Source organism: Piliocolobus tephrosceles, chromosome 1 (assembly GCF_002776525.5).
Source record: "Piliocolobus tephrosceles isolate RC106 chromosome 1, ASM277652v3, whole genome shotgun sequence".
Lineage (NCBI taxonomy): Eukaryota > Metazoa > Chordata > Mammalia > Primates > Cercopithecidae > Piliocolobus > Piliocolobus tephrosceles.
Genome location: NC_045434.1, coordinates 80,231,387 through 80,251,733, shown reverse-complemented (window position 1 = coordinate 80,251,733; position 20,347 = coordinate 80,231,387). Strand labels below are relative to the sequence as shown.

The 20,347-nt window shown below is 40.6% G+C and overlaps 1 protein-coding gene across 2 annotated transcripts in view; it reads left to right on the top strand.

The window, feature by feature from the left end:
- Positions 1-20,347, top strand: part of SUSD4 (sushi domain containing 4) — a 140,740-nt gene that overhangs the window by 72,424 nt on the left and 47,969 nt on the right. For both annotated transcript variants that reach the window (XM_023203671.1, XM_023203672.1), the window contains exon 3: positions 373-585. In XM_023203671.1, the coding sequence (XP_023059439.1) occupies positions 373-585 (213 nt within the window). The remainder of the gene's footprint in view (positions 1-372; positions 586-20,347) is intronic.

Genomic DNA, 20,347 nt, shown 5'->3' with positions numbered 1-20,347 from the left:
AAGGCCAGGCTCAGATGCCATCTCCTTGAATCTCTCCCACCCACTTTTCCCTCCTCAACTCTCTTCAGCATTTTGTACATCTTTTACGGCACTTGTCACGTGAAATCCTTTTTGTCTGTTTCCTTCTCCCTCCTACTGTAACTTCCTTGAAAGGCTAACTTGGCCATTGAACAGAAAACTCTACTCAGTGCTTTTCTGAGCAAAGAGCTCAGCAGAGTGGAATGTGCACTAAAATGGCCTTGGCTTTGTTGGTGGGGTAACTGGAGTGTCCAAGGCGTATAACATCATGCAGGGTCTGCCATTTATGTAGGAAGGCCCTTGGCATTGGGAGAACATATTCACAGGCACCTTTTCCTCTCTTTGTTGATGTAGGGTTCGATGACCTTCAAGTGTGTGCTGACCCCGGCGTTCCCGAGAATGGCTTCAGGACCCCCAGTGGAGGGGTTTTCTTTGAAGGCTCTGTAACGCGATTTCACTGCCAAGACGGATTCAAGCTGAAAGGCGCTACAAAGAGACTGTGTATGAAGTATTTTAATGGAACCCTAGGCTGGATCCCAAGTGATAAGTCCATCTGTGTGCAAGCAGGTAAAGTGCCTACCTCTCCACGGAAGCTGCTTACCTGGCTCAAGTTGCACGGCCACAGGGGTGCCAGGCTGTGTGACAGCTCAATACCCTGGGCTCTTCTCTCTGATGCAGGGCTGCATCTGCATGCTGACCAGAAAGCAGGAGTGTGTAATGAGGGCTGAGATAGAGGGTTAATTTATCTCTGCATTAGAAGTAATACTCTTTTTTCCTCTATCTCAATTACAATCTAATTTATCACCATTTTTGTCAACGCAAGAGAGCAACTCAGATAACATTAGGGGTATTTATTATTAGGTTGCCAACTCAGCACTCATTTTCATGTTACTCAATAAAATGTGCAGTAAATATACTGTGCAAAAACTGTATTTAGTCATACAGAAGATGTGCATTGCTCAGAGGATTAAATCAATTACTACTTATCAGTTCTGTGTTAGATGTGATTCATTTAGGAAAAGAAGGAACTGTGACAAGCAGTGACAGATTGACAAGGTAGACATTTATTTCTAGCAATTATCCCTAAATGAATTGGTAGTGACAAGATATTCATTTACTTCTGGCAATTACCCCACATCTGTTGGTTGAAACAACTTTATATACTTTTTTTTTGTTTTTACTTTATGTAGATACATTCAGACTTTTTAAAAATGCATGGAGTTTAACTAATTAGAATGTCAAATTGTTGATGAAAAATCTCAGAAGACCAGCAGGGCTGAAGTTAGAATAGGCATGAATCAAGAATTAATTCTGGTTCCAAATTTCCATGTAGCACAGAACTTACATTTCACTGAGTTCATTAGAAATTAGTTTCAGTTTCTTTTAACACTGATTTTGTTTTGGAATGGAGTTTTTATAATAATATGGAAACTATTGTCATGATTTAGTGTATATTTCCTTTATGAAACTTTTTACTTTTTAAATAATTTAATAACTTTTTTTTTTTTTTTTGAGATAGGGTCTCCCTCTGTCATCCAAGCTAGAGTGCAGTGGCACGATCTCGGCTCACTGCAACCTCCACCGGGCTTAAATGATCCTCCCGCCTCAGTCTCCCAAGTAGTTGGGACTACAGGCATGCGCCACCATGCCCAGCTAATTTTTGTATTTTTTGTAGAGATGAGGTTTCACCATGTTGCCCAGGTTAGTCTCAAACTCCTGAGCTCATGCAATCCACCTGCCTCACTTCCCAAAGTGCTGGGATTACAGGCATGAGCCATGGCACCCAGCCATGATAAGCATTTTATAAGTGCCTATTTGCTCCTCCTTCTGGAAATTGTAAAGGATGGATAAGATGGTGTCTTGCCCTTAAAGTACTTGCTATCTTTGCTTTTATTTTCAAGGTATAAGAAAAAGCCATAATAAATATAATAAAGACTTAAAGTTTTTAAAAATAAGTTCATTTTTTCCTCTTTCATGCAGCCTGTGCAAGCTGTAGTTTCCCTGAGATTCTATTTAAAGTTTACTTGGTTCATATATATAGACTTCCCTGCCAACACCTATGGCCTACGTTACCCAGTGCTTTAAAAACAGTCAAGCTTAGGAACATCAGAGAACAGAGAAAACCGAAATAGGCTTCTTAAATATTGCCCAGAGATGAAGGCCTTCTGTTAAACTTCTTTCCAACCCTATACATAACTAGGTACCATGTAGTCATTCCAAGAAAGGGAGTGAGAAATCACCTTAGAGTAGGGGGCTTCTGTTGTACTGGTCTGCATGTATCATTCTTTTTTCTTTTTTTCTCTACTTATTTAATGGAATTCATTTATAGTTCTTAACACTCAGCCCCAGACGTGCAGGGAGGGTCTTCTACATAGGCAAGGCAGCAGGGAGTTAGCTTTTTTGTTAGGCAACCGCAAATAAGACCACGTGTGTCCAAAGGACAGTTCAGGTCCTTGGATTCCAGTCATGATGTGCTCCAATCATTTTTGGAAGTTTGGAAGAGCAGATACTGCCTTTCTAAGTACAATGGTGTATTTATTTTTAATTTGAATGGTAATTTTGTTGGTCTTTGAAAGATCTGTATAAAGAGATTGTTTGTGTTGCCCTGATGGTAGAGAAAGTCATGATTGTTAACACTCTAGGCTTTCTTTATTCTATGGGGTTTATAAGGGGCTGGAGGGAGACCTAGAAGTCTATACCACTGATGTCACATAGCAGTGAAAAAGCTAAACTTTCAGAATGTCTTTTTACTGCTTTGTAAATTGCCATGCTCCCTGCTCAGGAGTTATTCTGGGCAAATAGTAAGGGCTGCTGAATTCATTTGTTATCCTTGCCAAGTAATTCTTAGAAGGCTAATGAATTTCTGGAGTGGTGGTAATAATAGTAACAATAATAATTTATCACATTGTTATAGGTCATTAAAGTTTAAAAGTGCTTTCAGATTCACTATTTCATTTTTGTGAATTTTCAGATTTGCAATTGTTTCATGCACAACAATTCTACAAATGAGTCTTATTGTTTCCTGATTAGGAAACTGAGGCTCAGAGAGGCTCACTCACTTTATTAAGGTCACACAGTTGATGAGTAAGCAGTCTGGCTAGAGTTAATCCCAAACCAGCATTGTTTTTCCGCTACAAGGTTGAGTCTAAGCTTCTTTATGACACAACAGCCCCACTCTAATCTGTTACACAAGAGCACCTTGTTACAACAAATGACATCATCCAGGTTTGGAGTTGAAGGAACTCAGAGAAATCATATAATTCAAGCCCTCATTCCAATTTAGTTTTTATTTGACCTATAGAGAAACTGAGTCTCAAATAAGGTAAGAGCCTTCCCAGAGTTAAATGACAATTTAGGGAAAGACCTTTTGCAGCCCCCGGGCTTGTCACTGTTACCTGGACTCCTTTCATGCCATGGGTCAGTCCTGTCTGAGATGCAGATTTTTTAAAAACTAAGTTCATATCCATTAAAATGCTTTATGACAGTAAAGTGCTCTACAGAAGCAAGGTGGTATTGGGCAACTGTTCTCTTGGGTGCGCACAGATCCCTCTCTTTTATTCCCACCTCATCTTGCTACATGTACAGCCATTCCCCCCTTTTCACATGGCCTCCTTCTTCCAATTCAAATTGCTTCTTCCAAGTGAACTCAATTTATAGAGGTCTGAATTTACAGAACTGAATGAATTCACTTTATGGCCCCCAAAGTCTCCAACCTGAGAGATGTCTGTGCTTCTTCAAGCTGCTTCTGCAAGACTGGAGCCTGCATGACCCCAAGCATGGTTGAAAATGTCTATGGCCCAGGGAACAGAGGAGGTGACATATATGGTGGAGAGGAGACCCTAGAATTGGCAAAGGACTGAAAATACACCCTGTGGGCACAGGGCTGCTGACCTAGTAAGTACAGTGACTAAAGGCCAGGGTGCTGGCCACCATTTGGGCCGCTTCCTTTCCAAAACCAACCCAATTATGTCTACTTGGGGATACTTTTCCAGAGTAAATATACCCCTTTCCTACATTTCATAAGAAAAGACAGAGGTGAAGCAAGATTGCCTTTCCTGAATTAACTTTACAAGCACTTACTCAACACATACATCCTCAGGAGATAAAAAAATGCTGCATCCTCACTGAAGCCCTTGCTGCAAGGAGTAGCAGTCAGACTTTGTGTGGTGATGAACTTCGGTTTGTACATCATAAATAATTAGCACATTTAAAAAGTAAACATCTTAAAGAGACTAAAATAGAATCAATTCAGGATTCATTTATATTGTGAACAACTACTATATGAGAGAAAGGAGAGAAGAATCAACCTATGTCTTGCCAAAATCCGTTGTCATCATTGATGAAAATATTTCCTTATTTAACCATCTTTTGGGCTACAGAGTTCATCTCAGCCCTTATGGCATTGGCTATACTGGCTAGATAGGAGTTTTTGGTTTTGTTTCTTAAATAGAGAACCAAGTAACTGATTGCACTCCACTCTTGGTTCGGGTGAGAGTCTTATGTAGGCTATGAGATAATGTTGTACAGCACCCAAATTCCTCCTCCCTTAGGATTCAGTTCCTGGGAAGGGTGGTGTATTAGTCCATTTTCACACTGCTATAAAGATACTACCTGAGACTGGGTAATTTATCAAGAAAAGAGGTTTAATTGACTCACAGTTCTTCATGGCTGGGAAGGCCTCAGGAAACTTACACTCATGGCAGAAGGCAAAGGGGAAGCAAAGCACGTCTTACATGGTGGCAGGAGAGAGAGAGCACACAGGGAAAACCCCCGTTTTTAAAACCATCAGATCTCATGAACCCTCCCTCATTACTACGAGAACAGCGTGGGGGAAACCGCTCCCTTGATCCCATCACCTCCCATCAGGTCCCTCCCTCAACACATGGGGATTACAATTCTAGATGAAATTTGGGTGGGTACACAGAGCCAAACCATATCAGGCGATTATGACATTTTTAAAGCCAAATCCCTCTAGCAGGCCTTCAGCACCTTGGTAGATTCAGGGTGTTCCTTGAACACCTTTGGGTATAGACAACATGTTCCTTGTGCAGAAAGACAACTCTCTTTTCTTCTTTGAGTTTCCTCTTTGCAGGGGGAGTGTGCTTTTGGAGACTAAACTGGAGCCTGCTGCAGACTTAAATTTTTATGAAATGAGATTTTAATGTTGAAGGACTTTTTAATAGAGCTTTTCTCTGTAAGGTGGAAGAAGACCCTTCCTCTTTTTATCTAACCATTTTCCTTGAGCAGCTTTGAGAATAGTCACTGGTTGCATTGGTCACTTGGTTTTAAGTAAACTTCAGATAAATCCATATTAAGCGAATAAAGTATTTTCATGAAGCTGGAGTCCCATAGGTTTGTCAGACAGCTTGTTTAAGTGAGAGTCTTAAACAAATAGATTCCCAGAATACCTTAAAACCACTGCAGGGCTCTTAATCCCAGCATAAGGTCCTTAAGAGAACTTATGGGGCCTCCACAGAGCAGCAGTTGCTTTTAAAATGAACTGCCTAAACAGAAGACTTTCTCAGGAAATTCTTCCTCTGTAGTTGGCCAGTCAATTCCTTTGAGTGGGAGAGGAGCAGAGGGGTCAAGCAGAAGGATTGTTGAAACTGCACATTTAATGTACCTTCAAAAGCTACCTCTGGGCTGGGTGCAGTGGCTCACGCCTGTAATCTCAACTCTTTGACAGGCTGAGGCAGGCGGATCAGTGGAGGCCAGGAGTTCGAGACCAGCCTGGCCAACATGGTGAAACCTCGTCTTTACTAAAAATACAAAAATTAACCAGGTATGGTGGCTCACGCCCATGATCCCAGCTACTCTGAGAGGCCAAGGCATGAGAATTGCTTGAATCCAGGAGGCAGAGGTTACAGTGAACCGATATTGTGCCACTGTACTCCAGCCTGAGCTACAGAACAAGACTCTGCCTCAAAAACAAAAACAAACAAAAAAACGTACCTCTGTAAGTCAAGCCCATCCCTGGGATGGTTTTCCTTGTTCTGAGAGCAGACACCCACCAATGTAGCCACAGGCTCTGGCTCGAAATTCTGGATCCAACCTACACAACCAGAAGAGCAAGGCTTCAAGATGTGGCCATGGAGTGGAGGGAAACATGGCTTGTCTTCGTGAGATTCACCTAACAACGCAAAGAACAGGCTCATCCAACCTTGCAGTGCTTCCCTAGGGAGAGGTTCCTTGATCTGAAAGGGAGATGTAGGCACAAATGACACGCTTGAGACAGTCTACATATGATGGCCAGCCCCAGGCACTTGCTCAATGTTATTATTTATTACCTGCGTATCCAAGCAGGCAATTCCCATCCATGAAAGGGAGGCCCGATGGCAGCTCCATTTTCCTTGCCTGTCTTCTTTAGTCACTTGGCCATGAGTGTGTTGGAGCCCATTGCCTCTGTCTTTGCCTGATGCTCCCCACAACCTTTAGACAGGTGGTCCGGTTAAGATTTGCATTTCTCAGGCCGGCTGCAGTGGCTCATGCCTATAATCCCAGCACTTTGGGAGGCCAAGGCAGGTGGATCAACTTGAAGCCAGAAGTTCTAGACCAGCCTGGCCAACATGGCAAAACCCTGTCTCTACTGAAAATAGAAAAAATTAGCCGGGCATGGTGGTGTGTACCTGTAGTCCCATCTTCTCCCAGGTGGGCCTTTGCCCATGGATATTCACACTGAGTTCCTTCAGCTGATTTTTTTCTTCAGACTTTTTGTTTTTAACTTTTATTTTAGGTTCAAGGATACCTGTGCAGGTTTGTTATATAGATAAACTATGTGTCTTGGAGGTTTGGTATACAGATTATTTTGTTACATAACAAGCCTAGTACCCCATAGGTAGTTTTTGATCCTCTCCTCTCTCCCACTCTTCACCCTCAAGTAATTCCTGGTGTGTGTTATTCCCCCACTTTGTGTCCACTTGTTATTGTTTAGCGCTCACTTGTAAGTGAGAACATGAGGTATTTGTTTTTCTGTTCCTATGTTAGTTTACTTGGGTTAATGGCCTCCAGCTCCATCCATACTGCAGCAAAGAACATGATCTTGTTCTTTTTTATGGCTGCATAGTATTTCATGGTGTATGTGAACCATGTTTTCTGGCCTTTTACTGCTTTTGCTGACATTTGGGTTCCATTGTTAATCATTTACACACAAGGAAAGCAAATGGGTACTCTTTCCTTCCACATTTCTGATTGGCTTAGTGCATACCTTATCATTGCTTTGGCCACGATTAATATTGTCAGTACAGTTGAATCTGAGTTCTCTATGAGGCATCGTGAATTGAGTTGCCTGTCCAAAGTCATGTATTTTGGGGATGCTGACAAAGATGGACAGGGATTCAGAGAGGCAACAGTTGAAGGAGAGGGAGGAACATCCATAGACATCTGTCCAGAACCTGGCCCCATCCCCAGTCACTGAAGGCAAAGCCTCCCTTGGTGTCCTGCCCACCCCAACATGTATCCCTCTTCCTGGTCTGCATGTTGCCCTTGTTTTCCTTTCCCCGGTGAGACTGCAGTGTTTTAAGGAGACGTCTATCATACGGATTAGGTACCTATGTTTTATTTTTAATTTTATTTTTTAAATTGACATATAATTATACATATTTATGGCATACATAGTGATGTTTTAATACATATACATGTAATGGTCAGATCAGGGCAATTCACATGTCCATCATCACGAATATTTATTATTTCCTTGTGTTGGGAACATTCAATATCTTCCTCCTTGTGATTTGAAACTATGTAATATGTTATTGTTGACCATAGTTATTCTACAGAGGTATAGAACTCTAGAACTTATTCCCCCTATCTGGCTGTGACTTTATATTCTTTAAGAAATCTCTCCCACCCTTTCCTCTATCCTTCCCAGCCTCTAATATCCTCTTTTCTATTACTTACTTGTATGAGATCAATCTGTGTTAGCTTCCACATATGAGTGAGAACATGCAGTGTTTAACTTTCTATTCCTGGCTTATTAAAATAAGCCTTAAAATAATGTCCCCCAGTTCCATCCATGTTGCCGTGAATGACAAAATTTTATCCTTTTTTATGGATGAATAGTATTCCATGGCATTTATGTACCACATTTTCTTTATCCATTCATCTACTGTTGAATACCTAGGTTGATTCCATATCTTGGCTATTGTGAATAGTGCTGCGATAAACATGCTTATGCTCTATATACGTCATCTTCTTTAATTACTACAGCAACCCTGCAAAGTAGGTTCTACAACCTTATTTTACAGATGAGAAAGTGAAGGCTCTGAGAGGGTGAATTTCCCATAGTATCCTTGGTAGTGACAGAGTTGGGATTCAAATTTGAGTTTTCTTTCCGGTATGGTCATCTCACCTGACCAAACATGATTTTTCCCAGGTGAGGGGAAGGGAGGGAAGGCAGGTGACACATTATAATGGCCCCAGGCCCATACCCCGTTAGGGAGGGATCTCATTACCAACACACTTGGTGAGAATCTGTTCATGCAAGGGACTGGTTCTTAAAGTATGTGCCAAGGACTACCTGCATCAGAACTTAGGAAAAGTACATATTCAGACCTCCTGCATTAGAATGCTAAGGGTGGGGCCAAGGAATCTGCATTTTAAAAAAAATCTCCCAGCTGATTCTTACACATAAAAATGTTTGAGACTCACTGATTCAGGGATATGGTCTGATACTGCTTTGTAAGAGGGGAGAATAACATAATTTTCTCTAGTGTCCAACAAAGATCCTTAGAGATGATTAATTCTTAGAATCAGAAATGTCAGTGTTGTCATTTTCCAAATGGAGACACTGAAGCCTATAAGAGCTTTAGTGACTTATAGAAGTCACACAGCAGGAAAGCTGGGAACTGGACCAGTGTCTTGAGTCCTTGTCCAGTGTTCTTTCTGTATCCTGGTGGTCTGCAACCCGGGCTGCCTGTCAGGATCACTTGCAGAACCTTTAAAAATAAAAGTGCCACTTTTATTTTTAAATAAAATAAAAGATCCACTTCAAGTGACTCTATTTTAGTTGTTCTGGGTAGTAGGAGCCCAGGCATAGGTATTTCAACCGGTGTCTGGGCACAACCAGGGATCTCTTTTCAAGGGATCCAAGGTAATTTCAGTGTGCAACCAGGGATCCCTTCCACCTGTGCTTTTTGTCCCAGGCTCCCTGGTTACCTGATTGTGGCTAATGGTGGCATAGAGCACGGGAGGAGGAGCTGTTCCTGCCACAGCTCCAGTTTACACTGTTTCCATGCTTAACCCTTCTTTGTCTTGGTTTCTTGCAGAATGCAGAAAGGAAAAAAAAAATCATTCATTCATCAAGCATTATTTTTAAGTACTCACTAAAATATTTTGGCTCCCATAGACCTGACCAGGATTGCTATAAAAGATGAATAATTTGATGTTAGGAAGTTTCTTTGAGCTTTCCGGGGAAAAGGTGCAATATACATTTAAGTATTATTATTACATTATAAATTTTTAATTAAAAGATTCAGCTCGACTCATAAGCTAAAGCTGGCAGTAAAATTGGCAGATAACTCCTTTATTCATTGAAACTGTGGGGTGCAGACATTTTTCAAAAGTGGGGTGGCCATACTCATGTTTTGCAGTTACTCATATATTAAGTGAGCTGTCTTCCAGCTCCAGAGGCTTCATCAAAACAGATAGATGCTTTAAAAATATTTTATTTAGGATTTTTTTTCTTCATGTGCATTCTCTATCATCTAAAATTTCTTTCTTGTTGCCTTAGATGTGAATTATCAGAAACGACAGCCTATGCCCACAAGGGCAAGTATTTGCATGTCTTCCCCCAAGATACTCTGTCCTCATTTTCCACCTCCTAAGAAGGGAAGGAGCAGAGGGATGCTTCTACCTGTCCCCAGGACCACTGTCATTTCTTATTTATGCTGCTGTTAACAGAAGCCACTGCTCTCCTGTACTCACTCCCTTGTGACATCCATGTGAGTTTAGTTTTTGTTTTCTAAAAGATTTATTTAACTTAAATGTGGCCAGACTTGAAAGGGAAAAAAAAATCCATAGGAAATAATATCAAGTCAGGTCGAGACAGATCCCACAAATATAAGTGACAGAAATGACCAGTTATCATGGTGGCAAGATGACAGGTGGACCGCCACAGACAAGGGTTCTCAAGCCTGTGCAACCAAGCCCCCAGTAAGTACAGAAGGAATGTCCAAATCTTGGCAGTGTTACTCCTGAACCAGCTGCCTCAGGCAGTCTTGCATACATGAGTGCTGAGACCTCACCCTTTCTGTACAAGGGCTGTGGAGGTAAGGAATTGCTCGGAATCCCAGAATTGTCAGGCAAATGGAGAACAACAACATCATCAGCACATACACAGATCCTTGTCAGATCCTGTAGGAAGGTCATGCAGTGACTGTCAGCAACCTTGAACACCAAACTGACGGGGGATTTCCCCAGAAAGCAGTTTTTCACAAGCTTGCAACTGAAACTATCCAGAATTATGTTGGCTACTTATGAAAAATGCAGACCTACCCCCACTGGGGTCCTTCCAAACCCACTGCAGATGAAATTCATCTTCTCTCATACCAGTCTTTGAGCAGTTTGGGGGCCGACCGAGGCTTCCAGGCAGTATCTTGTGAGTCCTATTTACTGATTCAGATCTCCATGGAACCCCATGCTGGGTCTGCAAGAGTGTGAGGCCTCGGTGTGCCTTGGTGTCCCAGTTTGCTCGGATTAGATTCTGTTCTTTATTACATTTGTCGGAGACAGCTGCTAAGAGATGGGCCAGGGCTTGTTAAATTCCGAGCCAGCCTTTAAGTTTTGATTGCTATTCTTCAGTCTATTCGGTCACCCAGACTGACTTTGCATATCCCATCACATGGTGGTTCTCAATGTTTGACTTCATGGTAATTGCCGGGGGAGGGGCGGGGAGCCATAAAAAAAGGCACATTTCCAGGCCCCAAGCTCAGATGCTTGTATGCAACAAAGAATCAGAATTTACCAGGCATTTCCAGGTGATTCTCATGTTGTCAAGCCTAGAGGATTCCTTGAGATGCTTACCATGTGCACTCTATGAGCAGAGCATGAAGACGTGGGGTAGAACCTCTGGAAGTCATCAGTCCATGAGAAGGGCATTTGACTGCTTTCTTTTATTTTTCTTGTGAGTTCACCTCTGGCCTCCAAGTGCTTTCTGTCACTTCCTTGTTGTTGAACTTTCCAGAAGGTGGAAAGTGACCCTAAAGTTTCTTTAAAGATAAAATAATTAAAATTGGGTTTATTAAGAGAAAAGCAAGAAATCAGGTTAGATTTGCCTTCTAGGACGAAACTCTGAATCAAACCTAGTTTCTCCAACAACCTACATAACCTACATTCAGAGGTCAAATTGTCTTCTGAAAATTTTCTGGCAAATATTTGAGGTTTTATGCTTTTGAGAATTTCAGCACCTCCCCCAATGTGTTTAGTCGTTCATTCCCCAAAATTCTGTTAAGCACTCTCTACGTGCCAGGCCCAGAGGCTCCAGATGAGGTGGAAAGACAGCTACATAGGCAGTGATGTCCTTGTTCTTCGTTCTCGATAAATTTTATTGTTGTTTTAACTTTTAAAAAATGTATGAAATAAAACACATATAGAAGTGTACACAGCACTGAACAGTCCAATGAACTGTCACAAAGCAACACCACTGTCACTATTATTCAGGTGAAGCCACAGGACATTGCTAGTACCCCAGAAGCCCCCACTGGATCACTGCCTCTTCTCCCTCTCAGAGGGAGAGAGTAGCAAGAATCACTTCCTATGATAATTACTTAGCCCAGAAGCATGTGTTTCTAAACATGATACTATTTTAAGTTTAATGTGCTTTTGCCTTATTTTTGAGTTTATATATATGAAATTATAGAGGAAGGATTACTTGACATTTATGAAATCTATGCATGTTAATGCATGTAACTGTGATTTTATCATTTTCATTGCTGCATTGTGTTCTATTACATGAATATACCGTAATTGGAACATTCTGATGTTAATGGAAATTTGTGTTTTTTTTTCAATTGGCTTTTGTTACAAATAATGCTGTTATGAGCATGTTTGAACACACCTCTTGGTGAATACACACTCACATTTCTATTAGCTATTCATCTAAGAGTGGATTTGCTGAGGCGTAGGAGATGCATTTGTTCCTTGTTAATAGCTACTATCCTCTTTCCAAAGTGGTTGTACCAATTTACCCTCACCAGCAGAATACATTGCTTGCCAACACTTGGTATTATCAATATTTTAGCCATCTGGTAAGTATGTAGTAGTATCTCTTGGTTTTAATGTACATTTCCGTGGTGAATAATGAGGTTGAGCATCTTTTTGTGTTTTTTGGCCAGCTTGTTACTCTCTCTCTCTTTCTTCTGAAGTGCCTGTTTAATTCACTTGCCCATTTATCTGTTATCTGTCTTTTCCTTATTGATTTTTAGGAGTTTTTACCTACACTGGATACAGATCCTTTGTTGGTGACAGGTGCTGATCTTCTGATTTTATGTTTTTACTTCCATCTTCAGTGTCTTTGGGCAGAAGACCTTAATTTTAATGTAGTCAAATTTATTAATCTTTTTCTCTATGTTGGTCTTTTTATTGTCTTCTTTAAACAATGTTTTCCAATACTGACCTCATGAAGGCATTCTCCTATACAGTCTTCTCAGAACATCATTATTATGACTTTCACGTTTAGATCTGCAGTCCGTCTGGACTTGATTTGTGTGTATAATATAATCTAGCACCATTTATTAAAAAGTCTGTCTTCTCCCACTGCTCCCAGTCATAAGACAGATTTCTTCTTTCAGGACTCTGTTCTGGTCCATTGGTCTTTATCTATGTTTGCATCAGTTCCATACCATTTTAATTACTGTAGCTTTATCATAAGTCTTGAATTCTGGTGGAGCAAGTTTTCTTCCAGACTGTCTTGGTTCTTCTTGGCCTTTTGTATTTCCATATAAATTTTAGAATTAGCATGTCAATTGTCAAAACAAATCTGAATTTTAAATATAACTTACCGAGTTTACGGCCGAATTAGGGGAAATAATGCCTTTACAATATGGAGTTTTTCAATCAGGGAACATGGAATATTCCCCCATTTATTTAGGGCTTTACAGTTTTTCTCAGTAATGTTTCCAGTTTTCTGAACAAATGTCTTACATGTCTTTTGTTAGATTTATGTCTTAGGAATTCAAATTTGTTTATGTCATTGATAAATATTTTAAATTTTTTTAAAAATTAACATGTAGAAATTCATACATGCTAAACTATTTTACTGTTTATCTGTGTAAATTCTTTTGGGTTTTACTCCATACCCATTCATGTGATGTGTGAATAATACAAGTTTAATTTCTTTCTGATCCTGATACCTTATGTTTCCTTTCATTACACTTCTGCTTTGGTTAAGAACTCCAGTGTGAGGCTGGATGCAAGCAGGAAGAATGAACTTCGTAGTCTTCTTTTCAATTTCAAATGGAATGCTTTCAATATTTTTGTTACAGTCTTTAAAAATACATTCTTTGTTATGTTAAGGGTGTTTTCTTCAATTTCGAGCTCATTATTATTTTTTAAAATATGAATGAATGTTAAATTTTATCAAATACTTTTTCACATCTATATTAAGATACTTTTTTTATTCTGTTAATGTAGCAAGTCGTATTGGTTGTCAAACGTTAACCCAATTTAGCATTCTTGAAATAAATCCAACTTGTGATGTATTTTCTTTTTTATTTGTTGCAGGATTTTGTTTGTGAATATTTTAAGTTTTGCTTCTATGTTAAGATGGATTGGCCTAAATTTTTCTTTCTTAATAATGTTCTTGTCAGGCTTTACAATCAAGGTTAGGCTGCACTCATAAAATAAGTTGATGTTGTCCTTCAGAATAGAACACTGAAAGAGTTTGTATCAGACTGGTGCTATTTCTTCCTTAAGTATTTAGTAAAATTCATTCAGAAGCCTCCTAGACCTGGAGTTTTCTTTGTGGGAAGGCTTTTCATTTTGAATTTGGTTTATTTAACATTTTATAGGAGTGTAACTATTTTCTGTTTCTTCTTGTGTCCATGTTGGTAAATTATACAGTTGTTGTTTGTTTATTTGTTTTAGGAATTTAACTCCATTTAAATTTTCTTATTTCTTGGTGCAAAGTTTTTGTAACATTCTCTCATTTTTTTAAATATGGGATTTGTAATGGTGTCCTTTTTTTATTCTTATGTGGTTATGTGTGCTTATCGCTCTTTGTTTCTTGATCAGTTTCACCAGTGATTTATCATTTTTTTTTTTTTTTGTATTTCAAAGAACCAACTTTTGGTTTTGTTGATCCTGTCTTATCTATGTTTCTTCTCTGTTTCATTAATGCTCACTGTTGTTTTTGTGATTTATTTCCATGTGTTTTCTTTGAGTTTAATTGTCCTTTCTCTAACTTTCTAGCAGGATTCTTGATTTTTGATACTTAATAATAATTCTAAATTTGTACACATCTAATAATATACTTCAAAATATATAAAGCAAAAGTTAATAAACTTTAAGGACAAATCCATAATCACAGTGAGAACTTTAACCCCTCCTCTCTTAGAAATTTATAGAACAAGCAGGAAAAATTTAAAAAACGAAATAAGAATCTAGAAAACTTGAACAATGTGATTTCCAAAGTGGACCTAAGCAACTGCAATATACTCTTGATTTTTAGATATTTATCTTTTTCTAATATATACATTTATGCTGATAGGGAAATGTAGCTATAGTTTTATCTGCATAGCCTATATTTCAGTATGTAGTATTGTTACTCAGTTCAACATATTTTCCATTTTTATTATTTATTTTTGGACTCATAGGTTGTTTAGAAAGGCATTACTCAGTTTCCCAACATATGGAGATTTTCTAATTATTCATTTCTATCTTAATTTCCTTGTGACCAGAAAAAAAATGCTCTATAATTTCATTCTTTTGAAATTTTTTGAGACTTTCTTTATTGCCCAGGTATGGTCATTTTTTGTAAATATTCCACGTGTGCTTAGAAGAATGTGTAGCAGTCTCAGTCCCTCCAAGTGAACAGCTAAGAACCCACAAATAATTGCCCTCAATGTGTTAAATATAGAAATGAATGCTTTAAATAATAAACTACAAATTTACTAGTTGCCTTTGTCAACCACAAATAAATAAAATATTCCAATCTATGCACCAGACAAAGTCACTAAGTACAAGAAGCATGCTTATTATGATAACTTTTCTTTGACCAAGTGTCTTTCATGGGGCTTTTTCTCAGTGGGTTTAAACCAGGGCCTAACTACCTTCAGCTGCAAGCCACAAGGTCTTGAGTGTCTGGTTCCAATGCTTCTTCAGGTTTCAAAGAGTCAATATGCTTTAAATATAAAAGAAACAACCTGGACCAGCCCTGCTCCCAAAGCAAAACTATCCCACATGGCGGTGCCTCCTATTCTATGAAGCATTCTCTCTCTCCAGTCATCTCTGAAGAGCATCCATTCTTGCCCTTCATTTTCTCTGCCTTTTGTTAATTGCTGATGGTCAAATCATTTGTCTCAGTTGGTTTCATTCAGCTTCTTCAGCCTGATCCTGAGTAAACTGTGGTGGTTGGGACAGTGTTCTCTGAGCTGTGCTGGAATGACAGTTCTTTAGAACAGCAGAAGTGTGGAACGGCACTGATATTGAACAGTGCTCCTGAGGGATGTTAGTGGATAGTAAGTGAAAAAAGCATTCTATGGTACTAAGTTCAGAGTCCCCAAGATCACCCTCACTTCTGATACCAGCTATAAGTCTGGGCTCCCCAAGACCACCATCAGGTTCAAAAATTCATTAGGACTCAGGAACTCAGACTCACAGAACTCGGGAAAACTAATTCTACTTGTGGCTAAGGCTTTTTACAATGAAAGGACTTAGATTAAATCAGCCAAGGGAGGAAGTACATAGGGCAGGGTCCAGGAGTCACCAAACATGAGCTTTCAGTTGTTCTCTTCCAGTGGGGCTATATGGACAGCACCTCTTTTTTCCAGCAACAGTGTATGACAATATACACACAGTGTTGACAACCAGGGAAACTCACCAAGCTTTAGTGTCCAGAGTTTTAATCAGGGCTTAGTCACGTGGGCATGGTTGACCACAGCGTGGCTGATCTTAGTTCCCTGTTCCTCCAGAAGTTGAGCTGATACTGTGTGGTCCACGGCCCAAAGCTTAAATCACATGTTAGCATGGACCAGATGGCATGGCCAAGGCCCCTGCCATACGGCATAGTGTTGGCGTAATCTGTCTAGCGTGGCCCAGGGCCTCCAGGCAAACAGAGACACTCATCTCAGGCCAGACATTCCAGGGGCTAAAGGTTACCTCTCAGGAGCTGAGGGCACATGCCTAAACCTCTCCTTGGGTAAGTTAATCCTTTACTGTACATATGGCAAATCCTTTGAGGATATAAATCAGATCATGCCTTGGCCCATGCTTAACAAACCCCAGTAACTCCCTATCACACTAAAATAATTATCTGCCCTAGTCTACAAGGTCTCGCATGATCTGGACTGTCCTTCCCCTTCTTGGTCACTATATTCCAAATACGCAGGTCTTCTTTAGTGTTTTTAAGGACACAGAGCTCTTTCCTGGCCTTTGCACTAGCGTTCCCACTGCCTAACATGTTCTTCTCCAAGAGCCACACATAATTGAATTATTCTTGTCATTCAGATCTCAGCTTAATAAATGTCATTTCCTCAGGGGCCCCTTTCCTGTCTACCCAAATTAAAAGAGTCCCTGAGTCAGTCCCTATTATGTCACCTTGCTATGTGTTCATCGTGGCAGTGAGTGTTGCCTGCTACTCTCTAGCACCTTTAGCTGTTAATTTGCCCATTTGCAGTCTTCTTCCATGCAAGTGCTATTAAGAGTAAGGCCCTTGACTCTTTATCCCCAGCACCCAGGACACCCTGAACCTAGAGTGAGTGCTCTGTAATTCACAAAATGGATGAATGAACAGCTGGATGAATAAACAAGCTTGACAAATGCTGGTTTAAGCAAAATTAAGTAGAATTCTTTACAGTAAGATCTTCCAAGCCTTTAATCTACTCTGTGGATTGTGAATCTCTTGAGTGTGTATTATGTATTCATGTTCCTGGGAACAGTTTTTGGGGAGTATTAATGTCAAAACTTGGTATGTTGAAGGAATTGGATTCATTTTCAAGTATAACTAACTTTTAAAGAGTAGTAAATCCTATGTATGGCACATTTTCTTTAAAATTTCTTTTACTGTTACTATTTCTGCTCCATCCCTTAGGCACTGCTCTCTGCTAACTAATCTGATAAATTAATTTGTACTTGGGTATAAATATGCAATGCTGCCTTAGGATCTTTTACTCCTTCTTTTATTTATTCACTATATTGAATTCCCATTCCCATTGTTATGGGAAGCAGGATATAGAAATAATGACAGTGTTGGGCTGGTGAAAAATGATTTCCACAATGGAAGGCTTTGATATCCCTCAAGTTACACCCTGAAAGGCCTATTTATGCCTCATACACCTAAGTTCTAATTGTTGACCAGATTCAATAGGATAGAACCAGATATTGATAAATTTTTTTATAGAGTGCAGTGGTGTGATCTTGGCTCACTGCAACCTCCACCTCCCAAGTTCAAGCGATTCTCCTGCCTCAGCCTCCCAAGTAGCTGGGATTACAGGCATGTGCCACCACGCCTGGCTAAGTTTTGTATTTTTAGTGGAGATGGGGTTTCACCATGTTGGCCAGGCTGGTCGCAAACTCCTAACCTCAGGTGATCCACCTGCCCTGGCCTCCCAAAGTGTTGGGATTACAGGCGTGAGCCACTTGCCTTCAAAATTCTTTCTGTTGACTAGATTAGTTTATACTATAGAAAATTGTGTTATTTCTGTTTGAGACTTCAGAATTGATGGATATTAGACATTTACTGTCAGATACTAAAGATCCTAGATTCTTTTTTTCTATAGAAAGAAGGTCCATGGTTTTTCACTACCACAGAGAATTCACTGGACACATACTTTTTTCTGGATTCCTTCTTCTTCCTACTTCACCTCCTTCAGGGGAAGGATCAGATGCCAGACTTTGTGGGTAAAGAAATTAAAAAGGCTCTGGATAATGTTTTGTCTGTCAAGGTTAAGTTTTTTGATACAGCTGATCTGTGTTTGTTTTGTACTCATTCCTAGGGCACTGCCCCTCCTGGCCTCTTCCCCTTGCTGGGATTTGAACCCTACTTCTTACTCCCTAGTTGATATGTGGCTTCTCCCACATAGTAAATTGGCCTGGCATCACTCCCTATGGTGACTCTTCTTTCAGCAGGGCACATCATCACTGGGATTCGGGAGGCTGTGAATTCCCTCTAACCCTGTGTCTTATATTCTGCAATAGTCCCCATGCCATGTTTGGGGAAACTTTAGCTCTAACTAGAAGTTGAAAGCATTCTACAATAACAACACTATGAGAAATCACTCTTAGAAACAAGGCTTGGGTGCTTCTGCTCCCAGCCAGCCAGTGTCCACGTGTCCATAATGCCCAACGGAACACTTCTATCCATTGACTGTATTCTCTATAGCTGGCCACCTCCTGAATGTACCAGCTAATTGTTGAACAAGTTTTAAATCAATCATGAAAATAGTTGTTTAGATGTGTAAATTACTGCCGCAGTACCTATTTACAGCCAAGATTTTACAGACGGATGCCTTGATAAATGTGTTTTTATTTGCTGTGAATAATTTTTGTACAGTGCCATTGAAAAAACATAATTCACATTTTCTATTAAGAAGGCAGCAGCAGTGTGCAAAGAGTTGTCAGTGATCTTGTGACCCCAGTTAGGATTATTCTGGGACTGGGGATGATTCAGGGGAAATTCATCTACACTAGCAGGAAAACTGTTGGTTAAACATGAAGTTTGAAAACCCCTTTTCAGGCTGGGCATGGTGGCTCACGCCTGTAATCCCAGCACTTTGGGATGCAAGGCAGGCAGATCATGAGGTCAGGAGTCCCAGAACATCCTGGCCAATATGGTGAAACTCCGTCTCTACTAAAAATACAAAATTAGCCGGGCGTGGTGGCATGCACCTGTAGTCCCAGCTGCTTGGGAGGCTGAGGCAGAATAATCGCTGGAACCCCGGGAGGTGGAGGTTGCAGTGAGCTGAGATTGTGCCACTGCACTCCAGCCTGGGTGACAGAGGGAGACTCCGTCTTAAAAAGAAAAAGAAAACCCCTTTTCATGGCCTGAAACACAAATATGAAAGGTAAAACCAAAACCAGAACACAGTTCTTCAGCCCAGACTCTCTTTGTTGAAATCACGGACAAAGAGAAGGCCTGATGACAGGTGTCCTCAGGGAAGGCTGAGCTGCAGGGCTGTGCCCCAAGCCTGTTAGCCGGGCTTCAGAGAGCTGTGCACTCACAGCGAGCTTGGGCAGAGGTTCAGACAGCTCCTTTCAGCACTCTTTCACCAGGCGTGTGCACAGGTCAGAAGCATGGCAGGAGGGTCAGAGGAAGTGAGCAACACAGTCCCTACTCTCAAGCTAATGGTGTGACAAAGGCTGAGATAAGGGCAGACCTGGACTTACAAGCATTTGACTTCAGGTGACCCATGCAGGCAGTGAACAGTCACCACCCCTGCATCCCTAGCTGCCAGGCTCTCCTCTAACTTGGAAGCCCCTGTCTGCCTGAGTCTTTCCCATCATTGACATCCTATTTTCTGAAGTCTGTTGTGTCATACTTCCCATTTCTCCCAGTAAACCCAGCCCCAACCCCACCTCGTAGCTCCCTTTTTCAAGCCACCAAAGTTCCCAGCCACCAGAGCCACCCACTCACCCACTAGCCACAGCTTTTTCCTTCTCTTCCACTCACATCAGGGCTCCCAGGGCCCAGTGCCTCAGATCTGACAGTTCAAAGCTTAGAGCAACTTAAAGGTGAGGGTTCCTGTTAGTACTGTTCTGGCCATATTGTGGATTTCGTAGGATTTGGGGAATGGATAAGAGACCTACAATCTTTTAAAGAGTTGAGAAATTTCTGGAGGAAATTTCTGTGATGCACAAAATGCTGTTCTTGGTTTTTGCCTTGTTTTAAAAAGTTAAGAATCAACACATTTGGAACATAACCCATCTGTAGGTCATGCTCACAAACACGTATGCATATAAAACCAGAAACATTAAACAGAGGTGCTCGTAAGAGATGGAGAGAGATACATCGCGATCAATGTGCCTTAAACCAGATGGGATGACTTAGGCGGTGTTTAGGGTGGAAGTGGAATCCCAACTAGGCATCAAGGGGTGGAGTGGCCTGGACAGTAAGCTGGAAGTAGCTGCAGTCGGAAGTGGGTAATGATCACTTGTTCGTTTTATTCGATCTTTTTATCAT